Here is a 25,711-nt window from a genome sequence, read left to right on the forward strand (position 1 = left end):
ATATTATTTATACAGCTTATTATTCCGATACAGTGTATATTAACATATTCCGATACAGTTGAGCATATAAAAAAGAAGAAAATCGCGTATATTTCTGCACTAACCTATTACTTTAAAACTTGAAGAAATCTAGAATTATACTTAAACTTACAATAGTAAGTTTAAACTATTAAACAAGACAAAGAAATAGTACTCGTATCTCAAAAACTAAAAAGCGAAATTTAAAAAAAAAAACATTTAATTGTTTTAATACTGTTAAAATGTTATGTTATTACTCTACAGGTGTAATAATCAGTCAGTACAGTGACAAATTATTATTTTTTTTAAAAAAAAGCGATTTGCAGAAATTTACTTTACTTTATTAAAAATTTTATAAAACTTATATAATGTGCTTTTATGTATGACAGATAGATTTTCCTTTTATTCCAAGAAAAAACAATGCACAATTACAGATCATCATTTTTTTTATAAGAAGCTTAAACAAGCTGTTTAAATGAAAATTTCTAGAAACTACTTCAATGAAATGTTTGCACCTAATTTTTAGGAAGATGTTAGCTTTATTCCTAGAAAAACAGCATAAAAGTTTTTAATGTGTAATATGTTATTTAAATTTCGTCAATGTGATAAAAATTTCTTCGAGTTATAAAATTATTTCAAAAATCGAAGATTGATTTTCAGTAATGCTTTTGAAGTGAAATTTAAGAAACATTAACCACATACAGACATCCTCTCGACATGATCACAAGAAAAATAGTGGTTTCTAATATTGTATTAATATTGGCCAAAGAAAAATATATAAATATAATAGTGTGAGGAGCATCAAAAAAAAAAAAAAAAAAANAAAAAAAAAAAAAAAAAAAAAAAAAAAAAAAAAAAAAAAAAAAGAGACCGATTCCTAAACATAATTTAATCAAGTAAAAATATCACAAAAATTCAAAATAAAATACAAATAGAAACATATAAAGCAGGAAAAGAGAAAAATGTAATGTACAGTGCAGAGAAAAAAACGCACCAGCCTGAATAACTTTTGAATAGATTTTTCACGTACTTGGACTCAATCTTAAAGGTTCGAGTGAGAAACCTTAAATATGCTAATTATTTTGTACAGACGATATTTTGGGTTACGAAATCGGACAGAAAAAACGTATTTTCTCTGAATATACTACCTTTTTTACAACGGATTTAGATTTTTGATCCTCAAAATAGAGGGGATAGCCACAATCTGGGAAATATGGTCCCAATAGTTTGGACCCAGGACCGGATTACCCATTAGGCCATGGCCTGGGGCCCCCAATGATTAGGGGCCCCCTTAAAATGGATTTTTTGAAGATAAATTTTAAAAAATGAAGAAAAACAATGATTTAAAAAAAATCAATTTCAAGTATATATTAATAAAATACGATAATTGTTTTTACATAATACGATAATTTTTGTAAAGTGTTAATAAATTTCAAATTTTTTCAAAATGTTATGATTATTTTTTAGTTCTAATTTTACAAAACAAAGTAAAATTTACTTTACTTTAAATATCTTTTCTTAAATGAAAATAAAAACAAATACTTTTATATTTGAATAAATAAAAAATATACGAGAAAAAAAAATTTTAATCTAAGGGCCCCAAAAATTTGAATGGCCTAGGGCCCCGCAAACGCTTAATACGGCACTGTTTGGACCCCTTAAAGGTCATTTTACATTTTTGCGTATTTCGCTATATCTCAAATTCTCTTTGAAGTTTTCTCTTTTCTTTCATTATATATTTATATATATAGAGAGAGAGAAACATAATAGAATTAAAAACACAATAAAAAAAATAATGGAATAAACAAAAGGTTCTCTTCAGAATGCATCCCTTTACGACAGTGGCATTTCAAAATAAATAATTATCCTACGAGTCTATGCAACTTGTTTCCATTTGTTTTAAGTCCTTTTGAGTGTTTTGTTCATTATTAACTGCATGGAATGCGCAGCTGAGTATATTATATTTCACAAATTATGTCAAATTTTATTCTTATACTATTAGTTTTAGAGATGTTTTAAAACAAATTTAAATTTGAGTAAAAGAGAAAATTTAAAAAAATAAATATGTTTTCTTTCTCCCTACAAAAAAATCTTGCTTATCATTGCATATAGTTAAGTACTTAGCGAACAAAGAGCTCACGCATTCTTTGGCCAAGGTTAAGTATAGCATACAATAATAATATGCAAACGAAATTCGCTGGTTATAAGATAATGGTTCAGCTCTAAGACATTCACATGTAAATGAATAACCGTTTATGACTTAATTACCTGTTCCACCACCTGGAAAAGAATGATATTTCCGACCAAACGAAAGTCATATCTCTGTATTTAGCCAATTTGTCAGCCATATTATTTAGAATGTGAGCAGTAAAAGCCATGAAGTATCCATCAAACGTTTTAAGCCATCCAGGATCATTATGGGAATGAGGGATGATTATAACCTGAAAACGAAAATTAAAATTAATAATGATGCAGTCTTAATTTAAAAAAAATACGTAATTAAACATATATTCAAATGCATGGACCTGTTAAAAGAATATATAGATGTGGATTATTGTCAAAGTAATAATTTGTGATTATTAAGTGTTAGACCAGAAATTTTAAATTTTCAGTTAGTGGCCAGTAAACTACAATAACTTAGAAGCCACTTTTTCCTCTAACCTAAAGAGTCGGTCACCGATATCGATGTGTCCTTTTTATTTAATAACCACTTTTTGCAGATTTTTTATTTTTTTAACTAATTATATTTAAAAAAAAATCATATTATACACAATTTTCGGCTACAAAAAGTTAATTCAATAAAAAAATAACTCCTTCATTGTCCGCGTTGCATCTCATTCGTTCAATGTTCTCATTCGTCAGAGTACGCGTATTTTGCCGATTTGTAATTTGGGATTACCCATGCAAAATGTGAAGTTTAATGACTTCATTTTTTCGGTACATTTTCGGCAATAAATACAAAACGCGATTTCCAACTTTGCCGATAACATATCAATAAAAAACAATAATTAGAAATAAATTTAAAAATTAAATGCATTGATCAGTAAATTAAATCAAAATACTTTCTTTCTTTAAGTTAGAATATCTATACCTTTGGGGAAAAAAAGTAATAATAACAAAAATTTATAACTTCATATTTTTTGGAAATGTTCCAAAAAAAAAGAAACTTAATGCCATTTTAAGGAAGATAGAGTGCCCTCTAAATCTAAAAAGAATGAGCAACACAAAGTACTGAAAGGATTGAAGAAACTGAAAATACGAACGAAAAACTAAAACAACGTCCTAATGCGAATTGTACGACTTACTACAATAGAGATCGTGCGTTTTATATCGTTAAGTCGGCACTTACTGCGTCCATTAAAATGCTCTATAATAGTTAACATCACGCGAAGGTGCTTATCGCTATGATCTTACACATTTGTCAGCCATTATCAAGTGTATTTTCTTACCTTTGAATTATTTATAACATAATAAACTACAGATCAAGCATAAAAGTTTTGTTATATTGAGTTTATTTCGCATTCGTTAAAATAAAAAGAAATCAGATTAAATTAACGCAATTAATTTTCGGACACAATTTTGAGGATTGAAGGAATTTTTTTCTCTTCGTTTTTTAGTTCGAATACTATTCGTTCAATTTCGCTATCATTTTAGATTTTATCAGTTAGAGCTTCTTAGTTTTAAAAAGATGGAAAAAATAAACATTATTATAAAGTTTATGCAATTATAATTAAATAATAAATTTAATTAGTATTTCCTACATAAAATTACATTAAAAAAAAAAACAAGTTTTATTAATGATTTCTTTCAATAAAATTTCGGAATATGCTAAAAAACATAGATATGGTGCAGAAATATGCTAAAAGACATAAATTTTCCGCTAAAAGTAAAATTAAGGATCTTCTGGCTATAAATTTCCGAGCCATATCTATAAATAGATTGCGACTAATCATTTTATAGAATAACTGTCGTTGAACAACCAACGCAATTTTGAGTTTACAACTACCAAATGTTCAACTCCGTAGCCTTGTAATTTTGAGTTTACAACTACCAATGTTCAACTCCGTAGCCTTGTAATTTTGAACTCTTTTAGTATATTTGTAATTTTTTTTTTAAAGTTCAATTTAATAACAACCATTGCACAACTTACTTTTATTCAAACATACTCCACATTTTACTATATTTAATTTCATAATAGAAAACAAAAAATTGTGCCCGTGAAGAAAAAATGTAACTAAATAAAAATGGTCAGAATTTGTCATTAATGAAAGGCTGTGAATTTAGAAAATTTATGGCTTGAAGTTCATGTCGTCATGCTTTCTCGATCTCTACTCACATCGACGGTGATGCATAGCAGCAGATAAAAAATTGGTCTAAACATCAATCTATTGAGTTGATAAAAATTTTAAGAAAATTTTCACGCTCTGGCTGGCAAGGGAAAAAGGTCATCGGCATCATGTCTAATCGAAACATAGCACATGAGAACTTAACTACCCACGAACGAATAGTTAAATTAATCACCAGAAAAACATAAAATAACATAAATATTTAAAACATTACGTTTTTCAAATAGATTAAAAAGGAAGGAAGGGCAATTAATTTTAGTTATTTTTTCAGACTTGAATAAATATTTTAATTTATCACCAAAAAAAAAAAAAAAAAAAAAAAAAAAAAAAAAAAAAAAAAAAAAAAAAAAAAANAAGAAGTTAAAAAAAAAACATAAAATAAAATAAATGTTCGCAGTTCGAAAAATTACGTTTTTCTATTGGATGAAAAAGAAGAAAACAATTTATTTTTGTCAGGCTTGACACGAAAATCCACCAAATAAATTCCTCGCCAAAACGCAAAATAAAGAATTAAAAAATAACGCTTTTTAAGTAGACATAAAAAAAAAAAGAAAAATCATGTATTTTTTTTTTTCTTTTCAGATATGAATTAAAATACAGCCGAATAATTAAATCCCTCACCAGAAAAACATTAAAATTTAAAAGATTACGTTTTTCGGACTAAAATGGAGAAAACAATTTAACTTTTTTAAACTTTTAAAACGCAATACCACCGAATATTTTAAATTTTTAAATAAATATGAAAAAATGTTTTTCCAAGTAGACTAAAATTTTATTTTAGAAATTCTAGAGAAGGAAAATTTTATTCTTGTCCGACCTAAAACGAAAAATTTAAGGCGCATCGCATTCGTATTTCATAATTAACTTCTTCGGTAACCATAGAAAATGAAATTAAACGTTAAATTATTAATTTCATTACAAAAAAAAAAAAAATGAATGTTCGCACAAATCAATTCGTTCTTATTCTTTCCATCTCATAGAATTAAAACTTTCTCATTAACAAACAAGTCCCACGCAAAAATAGAAACATATTATTTCATTGTGGTACTTAAATGTGCCCCAGTAAACCAGTTTAGAGCACTCCTCAAATTATTAAAGATACGGTCAAGTTAAAAAAAAAAAAAAAGCGTTCAGATGACCTCGTTAAGATGAGGACGGTGAATGATCAACATCTGCCCTAATTAAATAGGTGAAATACATATATATATAGAGGTATATATGAATGAAATTGGGTAGTTACATGCTTTTGATCAAAACAATTGATCTTCCCGACTTCAGTTCGTGACCGCACATAGAACGAACCCGTTCATCAAAGAATTCAGACCAATCCGATAGGGTTCGCAGAATTAGTCACGAAATTGATTATCCTATTCTTGATGGTCATACTTAGATAACAATACAGACTTTATTTACATGCATTAAGAATCTCTCTGAAATAGTGGTTTCCAAATGTTGATCCACAGAAAAATCCTAGATTTCAGCTGGTTCCAAGAGTTAAGACTTAGAACCCTTTCATTTTATTTGGATATTAAACATTATTTAATTTTTCACTTGACTTATTATTATTTTTTTTTTAAAATAGTTCTTCCAATAACAGTATATTGGATTGACTATGAAAATAGGTATGCAAGTTTGATTAAAACTGCATTAGTATTTCTCATCACGCTTTTCATATCAAAATAAAATTACTAAACTCGTTAAAAAAGAAATATGTTTCTTTATTAACAACGTAGATAGTTCTTTTTATTTTTCATTTTCAAAGAAAACGTTCGATTTGGCTTATTTTATTCATTTCCAGCTTATATAAATGCAAAAAAATTATATTAATAATTAGACTAGATATAGTTGCGGGTATGCGAATTTAGCTGTCGGATATAAAAACCCAATTAAAAATTATTTCGAATGAAACGAGGAAAAATTTCATTCCTCTTATAAAATATTTTCAAAATAAAGTCTTGGGTTAGTACGTTCACAGTTGTCGTTATTTATATATATTTGTAAATTCGGGGTTCCGCCTAAAGAAGGTTGATTTTTTTGGGGGGTTCCTCAGCCGAAAAAAAAATTGGAAACCGCTGTTTAAAGGAAAGGATTAGAACGGGAAATAAGTTTTCAAAGAATTTCCTTTATTAAGGAGATGAAAATTAAAAAGTCAATTATGCCATTTTTTGTTTAAACAGTGTGGTTACAAATATACAGAAAAAGAAAATACCCAGATTATTCCAGAATAATTTTATCAAATTTCCCTGATATTTATAACTTTAGACATAAATTTCATTACTAATTTTTCAGTTGCGAGTTATTTTAGACATAAAATATATTCTAAAACACTTTAAAAAAAATATATATATATTTATGTAGAAAATAAAATTGGTGAAACTGCAACTTTTTAAAAAAAAATTATAACAGGATTATTTTTAGGAAAAAATATTGAACTTTCAGGTTCCCAAAAATCAAATTAATTCATTAACCCTGATTTTTTGGATGCATATTTAAATTCCCTGATTTATCCTGATTATTGAATTTCTCTATTCTCTTTGTTATGCGGCCACTCGGTTAAATAATGCTAGAATTTGTTTTCAAATTGCACCTCATTTAAAAACTGTTACTCTAAATAACTTTTTCTTTTTTGTGTGTCTGACAAATTGTACTTAAATTTCAAAACAAATTAAAATTATAATATATAAATATTTTTAGCTATTTAAAAAGGAATATCCATACGCCTAATCAATTATACACAGCCTCAAAAAGCACTGTTACTGAAAGTTTTTTTTTTATGGCTTAACATGTTTATTAATCTGAAATTAAAAAAATAAAAATAAAATTGTGAAACTGTTAGAAGGACAAATATTGTTATCATAGGAATACTACTAAATAAAACCATGTTTTCGTTTGTGATTACATAAAATTATGTTTTCAAAAATTTCATTAAAATATAAAGTCTTTAAAATAGAATCGTACAATCTTAATGTTATTTTTTATAGTATCAGTTAGTATAGTTTTAAGTTTTAAAAAGCCAGCTTCAGAAAAAAAGGGAAGTTTTTCTTTATTATGCATGCAAAAATAATTCAAACTAGACATCACATTAACACTTTATGTTATATTCTATCTCAGAATATATGTGTGAAAACAGGTGACATTAAATAAATGTTGCAAATCCTCGTTTTCTAGAACAAACAATGCAGATGTTCAGATTCCAGTCTACGAGAACACTTTTACAAACTAACAAGAGGCGAAAAGAAGCGTTTTATTTGCGTAAGCCAGTCGTAACAACCATAACGATGTTTGTGTCATTATCAGTTTAAAAAAAAAATTTCTTCTTTTTACAATAGAACACACGGTCTGTGCCAAAAAAGAAAAAAGTTCAAGAACTGAAAACAGATCATTTTGTTCTTCAGTGACAGAGAAAACAGTCGAAGAAAAACCAGGAAATGTTCTTTTTTCAGGTAATCTTTCAGGGGAAAAAAATTAACATGCATGGGTCACAGAACGTTTTCTCACAGAGATCATTTTCTTCACGGTGTAGATGTAATAAATGTTCTTTATTATCTACACATCACTGAACTAGAACTGAACTGAACTGATCGCTACCGACTTCGTTACAGATACAGTTTCTTTATTACCTTAAAGCTTCATTTATATTTTTTTTTACTAAAAAAATACTTGATGACACTGAAGATTTTGTTTTGAAGATTTCTTTAAAATGAAACACTAAATTAAAAAAATCTTTTTATTCAGCACATATTTTTTCAACTGTTTTATGATGTCATTCACAGAACTCTCTCACCAAAATAATAGCGTTAATATAACTAATAAAAAACGATGCTCAGAGCGCCAAATAAAAAACGGATCACCCTGAATAACTTTTGATCTAATGATCGCATCGTCATCTTCTAAAATTCAATCTTATTGGTTCGAAAGGGGGAACTCATATATGCTAATTAGTGCAAACGTTACTTTATGTTACGAAATCAGGCACAAGAGCGTGCTTTCCCCGAATAAACATACCCTTTTTTTTCGATGTATACCAATTTCTAACCCCCAAAATGTAAGGGAGTAGCAGCAATCTAGGAAACATGGTCCCCAGTGTTTTGTCAAGACAGCTTTTTGAGTATTTCATCATAGATTCCTAGAATTTGCCAAGCGAATTGAAAAAAAATTTGCACACAATTATGAAATTCGTTTACTCAAAAATAATTCCAGGCGAAAAATAGCTTTTAGTAAATATTTATTCTTTTTATAATAATAGTCGGAAAAAGTTTGAATTCTAAGGTAAAAAATTTTTTACATCATTTTAAATAATGCAATTGTACTTGGCAAAATACAAAATTGAAACAAAATCAATCAATTTTTGAAAATAAAGGCTTTTTAAATATCGATTCCTCAGGAACTATGCGACCGATTTCGTTCAAATTTTGTTTTTTACCATTAAAAATTGTAAAATTATGCAAAAAAATGCATAGCTTACATTTTAAATTTTTTCGATTATTATTAAATAAAATAACTATCAATAATAAATATATACTAAAAGTCATATTTTGTACGGAATCTTTGGATAAGCGAATTTTATAATTGAGAAAAAAAAATTCAGTTCTCTTTAATAGCTCTCGAGATATGGTGAAATATGCAAAAAGTAAAAATATCACTTAAAGGATTCAAACTTAGGACCTCTCTCTTCGCCAAACCATTGGGACCATATTTCCTAGATTGCAGCTACCCCTACATTTTTAAGGGTAGAATCCGAATTCGTTTGAAAAAGATACGTTTGTTCAGTGAAAACACGTTTTTGTGACTGATTTCCTTACTTAAAATATCGTCTAAGCTAATTAATTAGCATATTTGAGGTTATCCCCTCTAACCATTTAAGATTGAATCCTAGAAGATGTCGATCCGATAAATAGATTCAAAAGTTATTCAAGGCGGTCCGTTTATTCTTTTGCGCACTGCAAATGTAGTCTAGTTGTCATTTTTTTTCCTTATCAAATTGTTCGTTTTGTAAAGATTTAACTTAATGTTTTATATTTATTTATTTCACTGTTACCATTATTTATAATTATCTTTAAGATACTATATATTTTTTAATAATCCTATTCAAATAATAATTATTTAAGAACAAAATAAATAATGTTATAAATATTTAGTTTCGATATAAAAACCTAAACTTTTCAATTCTCTGTCTACATCAAGTAATATCAAGTGTATTGTTTGCCAAAAATTTAAATTAGTTATAAATTATTGTTTTTTAGTTTTAACTTATTTAAAAATGATATGTTAAATAGCTTACCAAATAAAAAGATAAGTTAAAAGTATTACTAGGGAGGAGGGCCTATAAATATTACGTAATCATATTTTTGACCATTGTTGACTCCTCCCGAACTTGGGCAGCAAAAATAAGCTAATCACAAAATCCTCCCATGCTTACGTAAAAAAGTTGCAGCACACTCCCCCACCCCACTGGTTTTTGCATTAACTTTGAATAGAGTATTCGAGTTTTAGGATTAAATTCTAATAAAAAGATGCAGCTTTGCATTAAAAAAAAAAGTCTATGTTCAAATTCATTTTACCAAATTCTGAGTGAAATATTCGTCAAGAAATTTTATTTTTCTTTTAGTGACCTCTAAAATTCTTTTCCTCTTCTTCTGTCCTCGAATTCAGCTTTTATTCCTCAATTGTAAATTTTTCCGCGTTTAATTTTTTTACTAATTGTTTTTTAATGTAAAGATATTTTAATTTCTTAAGTAAGCATTTTATTTTATAACCGTCCATTTTATTTTAAATCCGCTAAAAGTAAAATTAATGATCTCCTGACGGCTATAAATTTCTGGACCATACAGATTACGACTATAAATTTTATTTCATAACCGTCGTTGAACAACCAACCATCCCAATTTTGAGTTTACGACTATCAATGTTCAACTCCGTAGCCTTGTAATTTTGAACCCAATCCAGAAGACAACGAAGTTCCTGGATCAAGTATTGGGAGAAAACTGCCTTTGTGGTGGACTTTTTGATGGACTTGCATTTGCGTTACATGGTGAGGAAAACCAAGAAAACTTTCCACGGTTTGATTGACGGCAAGGGGACTCTAACCCATGATTCCGCTACCACTGAGGATATATTGCGTTAGCACTGTGGTCGGTGTGAGCCGGGTGCGGAAATCGTATCGCCCAGCCATTGCTGAGATTCGAACCCGGTTCATTTCATTGAAAGGCGAACTCTCTATCCCCTGAGCCATCACGGCTCCTACGTCAGCATTGCTCATACCGCTCCTCCCTCCTTATCAACAAAAAATAAACAATTAACAAATTACTCTCCGGTTACATGCTTAAGCAATTTTTAAACGCCCCCCCCCTTTTATTTAAATTTATAAATTTTAATTTTTAAAATTTATAAAATAAAATTTGTAAAATGTATAAAATTAAATTTATGAAATTTATTTTTTCATAGAAATTGTAAATTTTTTAAACATTTGTTATTTCTTTGGAAAGAGTTTTCTTTTTTTCCCCACATACCTTGGAAGAAACCGATTTTTTAGCGGTCATTCCCATTGTGAACGTAGCTAGCTATTCCCGAATTTTTTTTTTTAAATTAATGAATATTTTTGTTAATTCAAACTTTGGATAATTTGAAATTTTTTTTAATTTTTTTTTTTTTTTTTTTTACTTCCCCTTTGAGTTTGAATGAACAAGAATTATAATTTCCGATGACATTATGAATTTGTCATGCGCATAAAACAAAAAAAAAAAAAAAAAAAACCAAAAAANAAAAAAAAAAAAAAAAAAAAAAAAAAAAAAAAAAAACTAGGAAAAGATCTATCAGCGGTTAACTTAAATTTTAAATGTAGGACGGGTCACTCAACTGTCATATTTCACATTCTCGTACAAAACTTTGACACGCCAAGGCGAAAAGTTCTTCATAAAATATATGAATATCGTCGCCGCCGGCGTTCACTTTTTTTTTTTTTTTGCATGAAGAAAAGAGAAATGAGATTATTGAACGAAAAGATGGTCTCGTACTAAAATGCATAAATAAAACACCATTTGTTTGTGGGGCGCATGCGCGTTGAAAGAAAAAGAGGGAGGGCACTCTTCGTGACTCCGATTACGATGTGAATCATCAGATGGGGGGTCGATCGATATGTTTCGGTGTACGGGGGTGGGAGGGTTAAACTCCAGTCACGATCACATACATGTACCTAATAAATAGCCAAAAACGGGGCTTCAGAGAATATTACCGAAGGTGGAAAACATATTATCATTTTTATAGAAGCATATCATAAGCCTGTAGAAAGAATTTCTTATAAAGGATGAACTGTTAAGATCAAGTAACGCACCCAGGCTAAAGTTCAGTTAATTTATCAAAACCATAATTAACTTGATAAGGCGGCAAATTAAATTTTTTGTTTATTTCCTTTTGTAAGAGTTCTGATCTTAATAAAGTATATACATTTATATATTATGGGAACAGCATGAAATAAAATAATGTCGAGTTTTGTCGTCATTAACTTAATAAAAAGATTTTTTCTTACAAGAATTTATTACAAAATGAGAAAAATATTCAATAAAAATTGTTTATTTTAATATTAATTTAATGGGATTTTATTTTATCTGGTCTGATTAACACCTTTTCTGAAAAAATACAAAATAATACACTTATTATAAGGGTGGAGGGGCGAAATTTTCTAAAGGAGGGGGTTGTTAGTAAAATAATTGGGTATTACCTTGAATGTTAAACATGGTTTCTCTATAAGCTATGAAAATCAACTTTTTCGTTTCTTATTAAGTTATGAAAAAGGTTTGAAAAATGTCTTTGATTTATAGCTTTTTCCACCATTTTGAAAAAAACCTAATCGGTACCAAAGACAGTTTTAATGTAAAAAAAGTGTCCGAATCTATCTATATTTTAAGCGTTAAATGTTTTGCTGTTTAATTAAAAAGTCTTTTCAAATTGCCCGGATGAGAATTTTTTTAAATCTCCTTCGGCATTGAAAGTAGAGCTCGAAGCAAGGGAGATAATTTATTTGCACCTTGATTATGGTGCAAAAAAGGCTTTTACTATTTTATTACTATTACATAAAATATAAAAGCATGCTCAAAATAAATAATCGCTAATAATAAAATATCATTAGATAAAATTTATTGAAAGTTGTTCAGTTGTTCAACGCATTGCCTATCTGCATCCTGAATAACTTTTAGCCTTAGTTATCAGATTATAGCGATTTGTAAATTTCAGTTATAAATAAATAATAATTATGTATATGTTGGTTGTAGTATACTCGTTCACTTTTAATTAAGGAATACTACAATCTATTGTTTGTAAAAATGATTATATTTATGCCTGATAGCAGAATTGATAAGAATAAATCTGCAGCACTTCCTTCATGGCTCCGAATTTGTTTGCGAGCGCAATGAAGTCGGAAATTCTTGTAAAGATTCAGCTTAATTTAAAAATATACGTAGTAAATATAAATATACGTAGTAATATGTGTAGTAATTAAAAATATATGTAGTAATATGTGTAGTAATAAAAAATATATGTAGTAATATGTGTAGTAATTAAAAATATATGTAGTAATTATATCTAAAAACATAGTAACTTAAATTTAATTTGAATTTTATACAACGGTATTTAAAAAAAGTATGGAATAAATCCTTATGCACAAGAAACCTGTAAACGAGTAACAGTATTATTTATTTATTTTGTAATATACAGGTTTTTTTTTAAATTTATTATTTATTTTTTTAACTCTTTGGATTTTATGATGTTCTCTCAACTTAGCTTTATATCCTTGATTCGAAACAAGATTTCGAGGTATTTTAACAAGGAATAACAGCAATTTTTTTTCTCTGATATTTTTTTAAAAAAAACTGAGATGATAAAAGTCTGCAGGTGTTATAGTGATCTGCAGTCTGCTGTCTTGTAGGAAAGTTTCAGCTACAGATCATGCATGAATAAATACATCGATATCTAAGAGAGCCAGTAATGAAAGTAATGTTCATTAAAAAAAAAAAAAAAGAAATAGATGCAGAGAAGAAACGAGTACACTCGTGTTCGAAAAAATAATAAAAACGTATAAAAATCTTACTCAAATCTAAAATGAAATATATATATAAACAATGAATTTTATTGTAACTTATATAGTTTGAGACACGAAACCCTCATATATATCCCTTATAAAAAATTTTGCTGAAATTAAAATATATAATCAATTCCTATTTGGTAAATATTAAGAACCCTCATAATTCTAATGATGAAAAAGTTAAGAGAAAAAAAAATTACATTAAATTGGTCAAACCTCCTCACTTATCAACAAAAAGGAATAAAAAGTTCATTAACACCTATACAGCATTGCATGTCTAAGGAAATAATTGTGTCGAATTAATAAAAGTATCAAGCATTTGTTCGCAGAAAAAAAAAAGTGATATTGTTACGTGAATTTAGAATGCATGAGTAAACTGAACTACATGAAGACAATTCCATAATTAGATTTTTCGTTTGTTTCTTGATTTTCTTCTTCATTCATTGTTAAATTTTTTATTTTCTTCATGTTATGCCTCTTCACGATTTTCTTTATAAAAAGAGTTTCTGTCAAAAATCCTTGATTTCGAACAATAAGTCAAACCTTCTCTTTATATATAACCATTTTGTAAAAATATTAAAAAGAAAAATTAAGATATTAATTAAACAATAGGTGCTCTGGATTTTACATATTAATCTAGTATTCAAAGAACTCAACCTTTTTTTATGTTTGCAAATGGAAAATAACACAAGCGAGAAGAACTAGCAGAAGAAAAAAAATTCTATATGAAAATGATATCACATCAAGTCCAAGGGGAAAGAATAGTTTATGTCCATTTTTTAGCGAAATGACGATTAGGTCGCCATGTATTGCATTTCGAAAATTACTCAGTTTTGACAAATCGTAACGTGAAAAATAGATCCTCCCCGAGAGTTATTACACAGTGAACCCTCTCTGCCGACGTGCAAACTCGTTTTTACTCCGTATCAGATTTCATGGACGTAAAACCCTTCTTCCCCCTTGGTCTTCACATGTGATTTTTCTCTGATTTTACTTGCAAATAACTGATAAATAAAAACATGGTGTTCTGCTCGATACCATGATGAAATTTGGTGCGCATCAGTTAAATAAATATTTAAACAGTAATAATAATAAGGTTTGACGAATCATCCTTGTTTCTCCTAGGCCAGACAAGTACAGTGAATTTTGAAGTTTTTTTATTTTTTCTTCTTTCAAGGAACTGCTTTATTATTAAATGTTTATAAGTTTCTAGTTCTGCTGATTTGCGAATACCGTCTTCTATTAATCACCAGAACAAAACAAAAATAGAAAAAATAATTTAATTTACTCATTTGCTTTTTTTAATAATCAAACATTTAAAGCTAAAAAAAAAAAAGACACCTGTGCAACATGTAACAAAACGAAATAAAATAATAGTGTAGGCAAGATTTATTTTTCAAATGCATTCATTAAAATGTTGGGAACAAAACAGAGAAAAAGAAGGTTTAAATTGTGTAGTCGAAATAATTATATTCATGCTCACACCGTCAAGGTCTCGGATGATAAAAGAAAAAAAATTACCAATGCACTTCCTCTTCTTGTTGATGAAAATACGATACTAAATACTAAAAGAGAAAACATTTTTCTGTTTACTTTTTACAAGAGAAACGGGCAAATATTAGTGATGATAATTTTTAATTCCAAGCAATTTCTTAAAATTGAAATTCGATAGTTAAAAATTGTCTCTGATCTTCACTACAAGTATGATAGTTATTGCTTTCATCTTTCGACCTTGATCTTTTCTTAGGTTACTCTATATTTCTCTTTTTTTCATTAGGTATCTAATAGCGTAATCTTTTCTTAGGTTGCTCAATATTTTTCTTTTTTCATTAGGTAACTAATAGCGTAATTTTTTTTTTGGGTTACTCCATATTTTCCTTTTTTCATTAGGTATCTAATAGCGTAATCAAGACAACTTAGTGCAATATATTTAGCCAGGTTACAGAAAGAAAAAAGCTACTAGTAGCATAAAATATTGTAAATAGCTTCGAATCTAATCGAAATCTAACAGCTTGATGTAAAACAACTCTTAATAAGTTATAACGTCAAAACAAGAGTATAATGGAAATTGAAAATATTAAATATTACGTTTTAGATTAAAAAGACAAAACATATTTTTTTTCGAAACTTAAACGAAAAACGAGGGGCTAGAGAGCATCACTTACAAAAGTGGGTGGAATTTTCGACGGTGGTACAAGATATTAAGACAGTGCTACGCCATGCCCTAGGTATTTTTGCTTTGAACTTGACTAATAAATAATTGTTTCTACTTAATAGTCAACTTGAAATATTTATCTCTTTTCGTTCTCTTCCATTAAGTTTTATGTCTGAAAATTTATGTTATCGGAAAAGCGCCGAAACTTAGTTTATCTATAAATTTTCCTTACATCAGTGTTTTCCAAAGTGTGGCACGTGTACCCCCCGGGGTACGGGAAAAGCTTAACAGGGGCACGCGTTCTTATGCGAAATATCTGACAACAAATGAAAATTTCAAAAAAAAATTTATTTAAAAACAAAGCTAGCTATGAAAATTTACGATTACGTATTTTTCTATTGGCTATTTTTTACAGAGTTAACAGTTGATAATTAGTGGTGACAACAGCCAATTGTGATTTTTAATTTTTATGCAATTTTTTTATGGTAAAAAATACTTTCATTTTTTTATTAGTGGTACACAGCGTTATGAAAAATTTAGAAAGGGTACACAAAAGTCATAAGTTTAGGAAACACTGCCTTACACACCATTAGGAAACAAGTTGTTGCAAGTGCAGGGTTGCTGTTGAAATTTAAGCACTCTAACTAGGCGGAATGCGATCAAAATTTCGATTTATTTCTAATTCTTGTAATTCCGTAGACGGATTGAACCTCGCCTAAATTCAGATTCAACTGTCCCCATCTGCTGGAAAGTATAGGAGGTTGGCGTATAGTGCTGACTCATCTGCCACCATCATGTTGTTGGTTTTGGAAATGTGCAGCTCCTATCTCCCTGACTTGGCTAATGTACTGTAGCGAAAGTACTGCCAGGTTATGCTAGCAGAAGTCAGGATATTATTGAAACAAGAATTTTCATTGGGCATGGAGCTTCAGTAGAGAATGGAGCACACTAGACGGAAAGAGGTTGAAATTTTGATTGCAAAACTTCCCTATCGCAGACACTAAATAAGGTTAATAATCCTCTTCCATGTACCATTATTTTGTCAATACCATTATGCTCGTGCACTTCATTTCACTTTTCACACATTCTTACTAACAGTTGGATGAGCATTGTACAGATATATTTTGGTCGTTGAAGCACAAAACATTAGTGATAATCTTAAGACTAACGAAAATACAATAGTTATCATTACAAGAACTCCGGATAGCTAATGATAGAGAATCATACGACCCTAAAAAAAAAACGCCATTGCTCTAGTAAAAAAAACACGGTGTCCGTAATCTTTCATTCAAGTACTCTTGTAACGTCAGTGACGCGTAGAAAATTGAGGCACTTTGAAAACGGGGCACGATTTTATTTTCAAAAATAATGGCTGTAATTCGCCTCATGTCATCTCACAGCCGTCCAGTGTGAATGGCAGAGGCATGAAGATTCTGTGTTTTTATTTTGACACTAAAAACGAGCACGCAGACAACAAAAGAGCTATAACAGGTGGAACAAATGGAAAATTCAATTGATGATAAATTTTGAAAAGCTCAGTAGAATAATAATGAACTTTTAAGATTTTTGGGATAGCGGAAAGGATTAATATCAAAATGTAATCGAAACTTTTTGTGGTACAGTTGAATAAATATGAAATAGTTTAGTTCGCTAGGGCCGAAAATAGATCTGATTTGTTGGGCGAAATGTGTTTCAAAGATTAATTTATATTATTTAAGATATTAGATCTAGGGAAGTGCTTGCACAATTGAAGAAATATATACAATGAGGATATAAAACTTCCCAATTTTCATTTATTATAGAATAAATAATTTTTGAAAAAAAAAAAAAAGATTGGGACACAATATGAAATGCTAAAAACTTTATTTAAGTTTTTAACATCATTTGTTTCCTCTGTATTGTAATTTTAAGGAGAACCTGATTATGACAAATTGTCATTACAATGGAATTCTTTTGCGTTTATTCTTTCTTTACCCATAGATTTCTTCAAAAAAAAAAATCGTATTTAATGCATTTTTCAACGATCAAATATATGGAGAGATAGTCTTACTCAATTTTGACAAAATATTTGCTAGTCAAATAATAATCAATGACTTTATTTTTGTCGATGAATTTAACATTACATTTCATTTTTTTTTAAATGTTTTTCAAACATTATAACCAACGCAAAACAAAGAGTTCTGGAAAATCTTTATCTGTGTAAACAACAATTTTTCTCTAACAAGAAGCAAAACACGCGAGGAAAAAAAAGCATTACAATGTATACTTTTGCTCCAAATGATTGGATTTCTACGTGCTAAATACTTTTTAACTTACGAAATCAGACACGAAAACATATTTTTTCTCATAATAAACATGTCTTTTTTACAACAGATTTGGATATTTAACCATCATGGTACGAGGTAGCCGCGACTTGGAATATATGGTATAAGGCTTGGAATGCATTTGGTTACAGTAGTTAGGTTTATTCACACAATTATAAAACTTGTCAATCTTAAATTAATTCAGCTCAAAAAAATATTTTTAACTATCATTTATTATCAATTATCATATAATGATCGAAAATATTTTGAATTGTGAAGTATGCCAATTTAGTTTTACATGATTCGAACGAAATCGGTCAAATAAGAGTTTTGAAGAAATAAAAATTTTAAAAATATAAGACTTTTAGAAAATTTATATTTTAAAAATTATTAAACCGATATAATTCACATTTTGTGTTTAGATATCCATAGTGACTTAAATTAAAATGAAGTAAAAAATTTTATATTTTATTGTTCGAATATTTTTCGACAACTTTTAAATAAAATAATAAGTAACTATTAAGAAAACTATATTGCTAGCATAAAATAATTTTTAAATAAATTAGCTTCATAAATTTTTGGAAAAAAATTAGCAAAAAATAAACATTAAATGGCTCTCTTGTTTATAGTGTTTATAATGGCTCTCTTGTTTATTAAACATTTAACGGCTTTCTTGTTTACTGCGGTTCAAATTTTGATGTTCTAAAATCTAATCTCCAGAGAAGGCATACTCAACTTTTATATATGGTGCACTAATTTCTTTATGAAAATTAACAGTGTCATGAAATGTTGAATAGAACTGTTATTTATACATAGTTTTATATTTCATTTTCTCCCTTTATATAAATTGTATTTATCAGTCAAAATACGCGAAAAAATTAAACTTAAACAAAGTCAAGAATTAACAACGTTAATAAGAGGAATTTACAACGTAAATGTGAGTATAATTATTCGAAATTTTCACTCAATTAAGTTTTACAATCGAAAAGTAATCTTAAGTAACTAATTAAAAAACTAACATAAAACCAATCGCAGACGATACATTTTCTCTCAATTCGAATCGGAAATGACGTAAAACTAATTAACACTCGGAAATGTGTCTAATTTCGTCATCTTTTTTAACTGATACATGGAAGAAAGAGAATAAAATTGCAATAAGGCTTGAGGAGCAATTACTATAAGATGTGGAGGAATGTTATTCTATTTATAGACAGATTCCGAAAGATGAAGGTCATGTGATACAGTTTAGAGGTCAGCGAGAACTTGCTTCATAAGATTGAAAAGAACAATATAGATCTATGGAAACAAAGACAAAAATAATACTTTCGTAAGAAATATGTTATTTTGCATTTATCTTTTTAAAGTTTATGAATTGTTTTTTTAATTAGTTTAATTTAAATTATTTTTTATATGCTTAGAATAGCGCTTTCGCAATGCTTACTTTTAAATTTTTGACTCAAATTTTAAATTACTTCGAATTCTAATAATCAATACAATAGTTAGCTGTAACAAAACAATAGATATTCATGTATCCTTTTTCTGATGCAATTTCACATTAAAAATTACGAAATATATGGGCGTGTTGAAACACGTATGTTTTTGTAATTGTATACCAAGACAATAAAAAATCACTCTTTTTTCTCATTTAAAAAATTCGAATGCTTTATATATTTTTTTTTTATTTAATTTATTTTGGTTTAAATAATTAATGAATATAACGTTTTGATTTTCTTTAAAATTTGAAGGTCTCAAACCATATTTTTCAAGGTAATTCTATAAAAAAAATTAAAAAAAAAAAAAAAAAAAAACTAATAAAATTTTTTTTTTAATTTTTTCTTCTTTAAAAAATCTGAATACTTTATATTTTTATATTTAATTTATTTTGGTTTAAGATAATTAATAAATACTGCATTTTGATTTTCTTTAAAATGAGGAGATTCCCACCCATATTTTTCAAGTCAATTTTATATATAGATAAAAATAAAAATAATAAAAATGTCAAGAAAAAAAAATCTCAACTGAACTCTGTTAACGGTCTGACAACTGTCAGTGCATACTTTGATTGACACACATATGGTACGATTTGACACTGGGTTGAATGAATTTTACTCAAACATAAATGCAAAAACGCAATTTTCATTAAAAATGAGAAAACGATAGAGAGAGAAAAAAAAGAGAAAACATTAAAGAAACATTGGTAATGAAAGCTGGTAAATATACGTAGAAAGGAAACAAAAATATGCTGCCCTCAAGAATTCTGATTTTAATCTTATTTCATATCTATTTCCCATATTTTTTTATAACATAAACTTAAATTAGACATTTTTTTTTAGATTAAAGTTAATTCGCAATTAGGGTTAATATCAACAAATCGAAGAATTACTTATGAGTAGAATGCAGTTTTTACCGAGAAAACTGAATAGGAATGCTAAAACTCAATGAGACAGAAACATGCTAGCAAAGACATTGGTGCTTTCTGAGGGTTTTAAAATGGAACTTATTTTTTAAATCAAAATTGTAGAGATTATTTATTTATTTACAGTTTAGCCTGCAATGCGATCAACAATACATATCTTTCTATCTGGCCACCCGCAAGGGGGTAAAGAAGGTGCACTTGCACTCGCCTACAAATCGAATAAACTAAAATTTAAAATTTGCTTTTAGGAATGTAATGAATATTCGGCCACTATTCGGTATTCGGCCCATTTTGCCGAATATTCGGTTGGCCCAATATTTGGCCGAATGTTCGGCAAAGTCTTTTTTTTCTTGGGGAATGACTTAATAAAGAGAAATCTAAAATCGATTTTTTACTATACATTATAAGATAGCCGCGATGGCTCAGGGGATAAAGCGTACACCTTCCAATGAGGTGAAACGGGTTCGAATCCCAGAGATGGCTGGTCGATACGAATTTTGCATCCGGCTAGCACCGACCACAGTGCTGACGTAAAATATCCTCAGTGGTAGACGTATCATGGGTTAGAGTCCCCCTGCCAACAGGCTAACCGTGGGATGTTCTCGTGGTCTTCCTCTCCATGTAACGCAAATGCGGGTTAGTTTCCCCAAAAAATCCTCCATACAGGCGAATTTCTCCCATAACTTGATGCAGGAGTTCCCTTGTCTTCTGGATTAGGTTCAAAATCACAAGGCTGCGGAGTTGAACATTAGTAGTCGTAAACACAAAAATTGGGTCGGCTGTTCAACGGCGGTTATAAAATAAAATATACATAAATAGAAGTAGTTTTTACGCATATTTGTTAAGTTCTAAGACTTGCGAATTTTTGTTCTGAAAGACAAATGAAAGAAATTTTTTTTAAAATTGAAACTAGGTTACTTGATACTAAACTGAGAGTTTTTTTTTTGTATTGCTGATTTTTTTAAAAAATTATATTCAGGCAAGACAATTTCGTCGTTTTTTCAACACGTTCTATTATAAGAATTTAGAGAATCTTTGGTTTGCTATTTTAAATGCTGCTTATAGAGCAGCATTTTAACAGAGCGTTTCTAATAGACTTAATTCTTTCATTGTCCCTTTTTTCTTGTACTATAAGGCAGATATCCGATAACATAGAAAACTGTGATTTTCTACGTTGAAATTATATTTTAAGAACTAAAAACAATTTTTTTCTATTTATCTTTCTCGAGCGTTTTTATTATGACACAGCATTTTTTAAAAAACGTTTCTTATGAACGTTGTTTTTTATATCATCCGTTTTTTCTAAAAATACGGCAATGTAAAAAAGTAAAATTTAGATTTTTCTCCACTTTATCTTGAAAATATAGCAATTGGAAGATTGAGATGCTCAGTTATAAATTTTCAAAAATTAAGCTAGATTTATTTTCTTTCTGCTTCGCTTTTAAATATATAATCTTTTTATGGGCATTTTCATAATAGCGAGGCATTTCTAAAAGCGTTCTTGATAGACTATATAGCTTATAACGTTTTATGGATACTTTTTTTCTGAAAAATACCATTTTTACCATTTAAGTTTTGTTTTAGGAATTAAAAGAATTTTCGATTTCTTATCTTTACGACTTTAGTTTTTTCTTTTTTAATTGTAGTTAGGCAGTTTTTTTATTTATCTTAAATATTTCTAATGCGTAAGTATTATAATTTTTCCTCCTTACCAATAATATAGCTAAGTTTTGATTATTTTTATAAATAAGTTTATTATCTATAAATAAAGAAAAATATTAATTAATGATAATTTTTTTTTATTTTAATGTTGCTATTCGGCCATTGAACATTCTGCAATCGACCAATTTTTTTTTGGCCGAATATTCGGTATTCGGCCAAATCACAGTTACTAATGAAATAATTACTGAGCGTCAAATACAATATCTCTGATTCATTAACAAAGCATAAGCATAGGAAACTTAAAAGATCTTTTGATTCATTAACAAAGCATATATAACTTTAATAAAGTATTATTACTTTTACATTATTCTTTTAAATTTATTTAAATTAAATTTGATATAGTAGCCTTAATTGATTTAAATGGCGAAAATATCTTACGCACACACTTAAAAAGTATTTTTCAGGTACACCCACGTACAAAAAAATTGCAATTTAAAATGTTAAAAAAGTACATGAATTTTGAATTATTTAAAAAAAAATATTAAAAAAATATTTAATCTATTTACAGTCCCCTTAAAAAAATTTTGTGATCTCCCTTTTAAAGCTTGTTATGCCTGCCATAAAGCATTCAATGTTAATCAGAATTTAAAATATAAGTTCACTATGCATTAAAAGACTTAAAACTAATTATCACACTATTCAAATAAATAATAACAATAAACATATAATATGCTTGTTAACACAGTACAACTGTTTTCCAAAATTTAGATTTAAATCCAGAGGCAATGCTAAAATTGTATTCTTAGGTTTACTTATTCTTTAACATTTAGAGCAGTTATGGATCATTTGCAATTTAAAATGTTAAAAGAGAGAAAATAAAAAAAGTTTTCTGTGTGTAAAGGTGAAACCTTCAAAAAGACTTTCTGTTCGAATGAAAAATGTTCAAAGTTAAAAACAAATTAGTGGCAAAAAATAAAACATGCATTGACTGTGTGTATTACTTTTCGACTTGAATTATTCGATTCGATTTAATTTAAAATATGATGGGTATTAATTATTCGAAATATAGATAGCATAGGAATTATTTTACAATTTTGACATACAATAAAACTTAAATACAATAGTCAAGTTTGCCTATATTGTTTTTATTTGTTCTAAACATTCAATGATTTGTTTTTAAGAATCAATTATATATCTCTTGACACCTGATTATACATATATGTGTATATTTAGCATTTATGAATACTTACCAGAAGTAACCATATACAATTATCAATGGTCCCCTTTATGTATTGAATGAATTATTTAATATAGTTATAATAGTCTTTATTATAACTATATTAAATAGTTATAATAGTCTTTATTTTTCAATCAAAATAATTGTCTACTACACTAACCCCTCCATTTCATTAAATTTTAAGTTTTATTTTAAAGACTTTTTGCAATAATAATAAACAAAAAGAAATATTCTTAAAATTTTTTTAATTACTTTTTAAAATTTTTACTTTGGAGGTAAGCATGACTAGTCTATCTTAAAAACTTCTTATAAATAACTATATAAAACTTCCAAATGCTTTCAGGAGAATAAATTAGAAGATTAGCAGGATAGAGAGGAAATTATAGATACTGATTTGCTTTGTAACCAATCATACAAAACAAAATAATATTCATTATAAAGCTAACATAAGAGTAGCAGGAAGACCATCATGAAGTTAAAAAAAACACTTTTTATTTTCTCTTTTTTAAGGAGAACATAGGGGCCCTACCACATAAGAAAATTTACCATTGTTTCCAGTAGATCCTTACCATTAAGACCATATATTAGAATTTATTATACTGTTTAATTTCATTTTAGTTACTATTTAATTCAGTTCTTAGTTGCTTGATTACATTTAAATTACAATTGAAATTACAAGTGAAAATATATATTTTAACAAATATGAATGCCAATTTATGCATAATAAATGCACTAATTATGAAATGAAAACAGCAATTAAGAAATTAATGATTTCTCAAAGAAATTGAAATTATTATTTTAAGAAAAAATTCATGGCATTAGTAAACTAGCATTAATGCATTCAACACATTGCACTTCAATTTTAAATTATATATTTTATTTGCAACCATTTATTTATTTACAAATTTTAATTTAATATTATACTTATATCACTTAATGAAATATTTTTAATTGGTTAACTTCACTAAATAAATGCTGTAACTATCTCAGTGTTAGATTTCGTTTGCAAATCATATAGAATCATAAAGAAAAACATAGTTTTAATAACCTATTTTTCTATAATTTATTTAAAACACTAAACCCTTCATAGTTTTTTCTGAAATATATTTTATAATAAAATCCACTTAAATCTACCTAAAATGCTACTTTTGACTCATTCCGAAATTCTATTCATATAAATAACTACATATATATTTCATAAGCAATCTTAATTTATAAAATAAAAAGGATTAATAAATAATACTTACCTCAAGGGGTAATTTATCCCAGTTTTCTTTAATTTTTAAGTACCTTCTTTCAAACGTATAGTTCCAATAGCTACGATAAGGTGGTTTAAAATTTAAAGTAGGATAAACTTCAGGGGTACTAATATCTACATTTTTCAAGGGACGAACGGTACTGCATTTCAGTTCTTCCCGCGATTTTTCCCTTCCGATCTCAGCTTCCGTGTTGATTTGCTCGATCAGCTGTATGGAATCTACAGGATTGAGACCGAGCTCAACCCGCGAAGAAGAAGTCGGCACCTGTTTGCTGTTTCCCATATTGTGATAAATAATTAACAAAGATAAGCATGTTAATAGAATGACTAGAATAAGGTATTTAGTCCTGGACTTCTGCAGGAATCGTGTGATAATCAATTTCGGCATCGTGACACAAAAGTTGTAAACAATTTAAGACATTTCCTGTATAAGATCTGACAGTGAGAGTGTTGATCACATGACGTTGTTAGTATCCACGAGTAAACAACGTATTATAAATTATAAGTGCGAGATCTGCAAAGAGTCTTGACAAGTTGACAACGAGTATTACAAACACACTGAGAGAGAATGAAAAACATAGCTGTTTTTGCTGCTGTTTTGCTGGTCCCTGCCGGCGATCGGATGGTTACCAGAATGTGGCATGATTATTTTTGCAGCCAAATAGTCGGATGGTCGCCAAAGTGCAGTAACGGCTTTCCCGCACTGAAACTTCTATGAGATTTATTACCTATAATATCAAATCTGCAAATATATTCTATTTGTTCGTTTGCCTTCCAACCTAAAACATTTTTATAGTAAATTTATTTTTATAATTTATATCGTGTAATACTAATAATTATTACTTTTGAAAAACATGTTTTTATAAGTGGAATCTAGCAGTAAGTGTTAGAATTAAACATTTTCCTTAAAGTGTGACAAAAAATTAATTTAAAACATTAATTTTTTGAAAACAGTTATTTTATTTACTATCCAGTTTTAGTAGTATAGCAATGCAAGGTGGTAATGTGATTGGTCTTTTTGTTTGGAAGAAATTAAGGGTAATTTGTTATATTTTTCAATATGGTAAATCTTTTCATGTTATTTATTTTTGTTTTTAAAATCTAAAAATTCTCGTCAAAATTTATGTGCGTATTTTAAAAAAAATCCGTTTTCTGAAGATAAATTTTTTTCTCCCCACAACTCTTATGTGATATAAAAGGCAAGATTACAAGTAGAATGTTGAAAATATTAATTGTTAAA

The 25,711-nt window shown here is 28.1% G+C and overlaps 1 protein-coding gene across 1 annotated transcript in view; it reads right to left on the bottom strand.

Moving 5' to 3' along the window:
• Window positions 1-25,091, bottom strand: part of LOC107454181 (alpha-Mannosidase class II b) — a 31,674-nt gene extending 6,583 nt beyond the window's left edge. The window contains exons 1-2 of the mRNA XM_016071277.3: window positions 24,461-25,091; window positions 2,287-2,459 (exon numbers count right to left, since the gene is read on the bottom strand). Of these exons, the coding sequence (XP_015926763.2) occupies window positions 2,287-2,459; window positions 24,461-24,859 (572 nt within the window). The 5' untranslated portion in view covers window positions 24,860-25,091. The remainder of the gene's footprint in view (window positions 1-2,286; window positions 2,460-24,460) is intronic.
• Window positions 25,092-25,711: the final 620 nt, after the last annotated feature.

This window comes from Parasteatoda tepidariorum, chromosome 1 (genome assembly GCF_043381705.1).
Source record: "Parasteatoda tepidariorum isolate YZ-2023 chromosome 1, CAS_Ptep_4.0, whole genome shotgun sequence".
In the NCBI taxonomy this organism is placed as follows: Eukaryota; Metazoa; Arthropoda; class Arachnida; order Araneae; family Theridiidae; genus Parasteatoda; species Parasteatoda tepidariorum.